Source organism: Haliotis rufescens, unplaced genomic scaffold, assembly GCF_023055435.1.
Source record: "Haliotis rufescens isolate VD_foot unplaced genomic scaffold, xgHalRufe1.0.p SCAF_3, whole genome shotgun sequence".
NCBI classification, from domain to species: domain Eukaryota; kingdom Metazoa; phylum Mollusca; class Gastropoda; order Lepetellida; family Haliotidae; genus Haliotis; species Haliotis rufescens.
The window spans coordinates 57231630-57235296 of NW_025964001.1; the positions used below are offsets into that span (position 1 = coordinate 57231630).

The window sequence follows — 3667 nt, forward strand, 5'->3', positions numbered from 1 at the left end:
TAATCACATAGGGACAACTGGACAAAAGTTTAATAAATCATATCTTAAAAATATCCGAAAAAGTCTTAGATGTTAAATTTGTTATTAAAAGAAAGAAAATAATTCTTTTACGAAATTAAGCACCGAGTAAAAGCATGATCCGACGAATGACTGGGTTTGCTGTGTATCCTCCAGCTCAATGTCGCTAATGTCAATCACAATGCAGGGCAGTGGTGATTCTACTGGAATATATGGATACTGGGATGTTGTGGGATCGCCTAGATCAATGTCTTGACATGGAGATGGTATTTCTACTGGTTTGCTCACTGAAGGCAGCCCGAGGGAGTGTACTGGATCGCCCAGATCAATGGCAACACACTCGGTAGAGACCAGGGACACAGCTGAGGACTGGAGGGATGGGTCGGAAACAGGAGTGAGGGTGACGGGTGGGGCTGCTAGCGGATGGGAGTTGAATCGATGGGTGGGGTCCTATGGTGGAAAGAGAAAAGGTGAAAAGTGGTTGTTTCGGAGCAAAGTTAAGTGCATTAATGGTATCTAGATCCGAGAAAGAACATGTGCTGAGATAGAATGAAATTGAAAGCATGCATGAATAGCTCTTTGATATGATTGACCATAATTTTGTTTAGCGTTTTGAAAATGGCATCAGCAAAAGATAAGCGTTAGCTTTAGCATTATGGCTAAGAGTGGGATAAATTAACAGGGTAAAACAGAGGAGGAAAACGTTCTGTAAAAGCACACATTGGATAGATAACGACAGTGACCATAGTATGATGCTAAAGAATAAAACTCGAAACCGAAACATGTCACTGTCCTTCTTGTTGAAATGTATCAGAAACTGACGAGGCATTTGGACAGAGAAAACATCAGAGTCAAGCAACTCCCTGACAACACTAAACACGATGACCTACTGGAAGGGGGACGGGAGTGTCAGGGTGGGAGAGAGCCAGGCTGTGTCTCTGCATGCGGTTCAACTCATCCCGAGCTGTGATAGCGAGGAACAAAAATATGTATACATGCGCACACAAATGATCAACTGACAGACAAAATAAAATCACAGACATAAGATACGTTTATTGTTTCACTCAATCGTGGGGAGTACTCAGTATTAACCCACAGACACCTCGGTGTTCAGAATTTTAGCCTTGTTTTTCTGGCCTTCTGTTGACATATCTGTGAGTGAATCAAGTTAACAAAAGCAACGAGATAAAAGATTAGGGGCCCAACGTTTTGGAAGGATGTGGACGTGAGGTAACCAAAGACCCCACTTATATGATGTATTTGTAACCGTACATATCGATGGTACTCAGGTCGAGAATTGCCCCATCAACAAAACTTCCGCTGATACCAAGGGAAATGCAATGCAAAAGAAATCTTAAATCAATCAAACCAGAACATAAAAAATACAGATAATATACCTTGGTGAAACGCGCTTGCAACATTCGCAAACATGATGGAGAATAGAACAATGATGGGCAAGAGAAAACAGTACAAGAGACGTGATTTGTAACTGTAAACTGACAACAACAATGGCGTCGTTTGAACTGAAAACAGTCACCATGGCGACATCGGTCTCACGAGATCACGTTATTGGGCACGTGGGTTAGGAAGGTGCAGTACTTACTTCAATGTTCTTTTTAGATATTTATTAAATCATATTTGTTATGGGTTTTTAGAAAATTACATGGGCACATTGGAATGAGTAATCGTTGGAAACACGTTAACAACATTTTAAAAGAAACTTTATCTTTGTCTCACACATATAGATTGCTCATGATGTCAATCACTGGGTTGTCTGGTCCAGACTCGATTATTTACAGAGCGCCGTCATATCGCCGGATTGTTGCTGAGTGCGGCGTTAAACAACAAACAAACATACGAGATACATAAATTATTATAAGAATATTTGTTAAATGAAACCTGTAAATTATTACACGAAAAACGTTTATGTTTGTCCTAGACAATGATGAAAGAGAGACAAGATCTGTCAAGGGGAAAAGGCGGGAACGTTGTCCCAGTTTCCGTGTAGGACAGCAACAGGAATAACGACTGGCACCGTACAGCATCTCCGTTTTCAGCCATCTCGGAGGATTGTTGTGATTGATCCAGTGATTGGCATCATGAGCATCGATCTACGCAATTGGGATACATTGACATGCATCAACCAAGACTTGATTATATATAAATCTAGATTGGTTTTGTATTAAAAAATATACATATATTCACCAATCTTGGTGCAGGACAGTGGTTAAGGCTGAAGAAAGGAAACACAACACTGACTTGAAGATCCAGGTTAGAATAGCTCATTAATATTGTTGCTGTTGAATAGTTGTAATTTTTTAAAACAAAACCAATCTAGTTTCATATGAAATCAAGTCTAGCCATCTAGGAAAAAATATTTGTTTTAATTTTAGAGGAGAGCAATGTAATTTGAAATAAAATATTATAAAAGACTATATGTTAGTATACCTTAATCATTATGATGAGCATGTGAAAGTTCCTCCGAGATTGTCAATAAAGGCGACTAACGGGATCGGGTGGTCAGGCTCGCTCCTTTGGTTGATGCATGTCATCGTATCCGGTAGATCGATGCTGATGTCAAACAAACAAATGAATATCTCACCGAGGTAACACGCGAATATACGTTAAAACGAAGAAACGCTCTTTGTAACTCAGGTTAAGTTGAAATAAATAGCGTACACATTTGACCAAAGTCTGTTTTATGAAATCCTGTATAGTTGAGTAGGGTTTATCACGTTAGTTGTTTGGTCACAGGCGTGTCATCCTAATGAGGAATTACTAAAGGGACTCAGACCGTAGATGTCTATCACCTGGTGAAGCCCACAAGCACCGTATGATCCAGTCAAACCAAGGGCAATAGTTACAGAGAATCCAGGATTCGAACCCACTGTCAGCAAATACACTGACGCCATTAAGGGATTGACATCATGAGCAAGGATCAACGTCGTCTGGTTACGATGACGCTCAATCAACCAAGTCCCCAAACTCCACCACCCGAACAATATTAAGTCACCTCTCAGGTTAAGCATAGGTTGCTGGGGACCTACTCGAACCCGGAATCCCCAGCGGGTCGTTCAATGTGTGAAGCCAACGGTGTCCCTTAGCGAATTATAGAAATTATTTTGTTCAGTGTGTGTATCACAGACAGACAGTTTATTCAGTAATTTGGGCATCAAGGCCCATGGTACAATGCAGATTGGATATTAACATGTGTGTGCATACCACGTTCACAGGGTGTAAATATACATTGTTGTACGCGGTCTCAGCGGAAGCAGTGACCCGGCAGCTAAATCGTTTGCTCGCTACCCTGAAGACCGTGGCTGCAAATGTGACAGTGCAAGTCTGAAACCCAGTCTAGGCGGCCCTTTGTGTGAGATAGTGCAAAAACTGCTCTCGCGTATATTTTGTGTGAGTGAGTGAGTGAGTGAGTTAGGTCTGGCGCTGCTTTATCAATAGTGTAGCTGACAAGGAATATTAAAGGATGTCTTTCTTCTTTAAGAGCAGATGTGCACTAAAGCATGACTGCTAAAATCTCGCATCTCGAAAAGGGCTGGAGGGTTTTCAATTGTTGAGACTGGGGTCAACAGTGAATTGCACATACTCCTCTTTCTCCAGTGTTTCAGTCTTCAGATGCATATCAGCCCCTTAC

At 41.2% G+C, this 3667-nt stretch overlaps 1 protein-coding gene across 1 annotated transcript; it reads right to left on the minus strand.

Annotated features, from left to right (window-relative positions):
* LOC125384447 lies at nucleotides 1-1718 on the minus strand. The gene is made up of 3 exons (XM_048403706.1): nucleotides 1416-1718; nucleotides 909-982; nucleotides 1-468 (listed from the first exon to the last, which is right to left on the minus strand). Exons 1-3 carry the CDS (start codon nucleotides 1447-1449, stop codon nucleotides 85-87), a joined length of 492 nt encoding a protein of 163 aa, XP_048259663.1. The 5' UTR covers nucleotides 1450-1718; the 3' UTR covers nucleotides 1-84.
* Between the last annotated feature and the right edge of the window lie 1949 nt (nucleotides 1719-3667).

Excerpts from the sequence above, each read along its gene's own strand:
- LOC125384447 (XM_048403706.1), bottom strand. The coding sequence starts at position 1,449 with ATGTTTGCGAATGTTGCAAGCGCGTTTCACCAAG. Across the intron at positions 983-1,415 it reads TGCAAGCGCGTTTCACCAAG|CTCGGGATGAGTTGAACCGC; the intron begins GTATATTATCTG and ends TCGCTATCACAG. Across the intron at positions 469-908 it reads ACACTCCCGTCCCCCTTCCA|GACCCCACCCATCGATTCAA; the intron begins GTAGGTCATCGT and ends TTTCCACCATAG.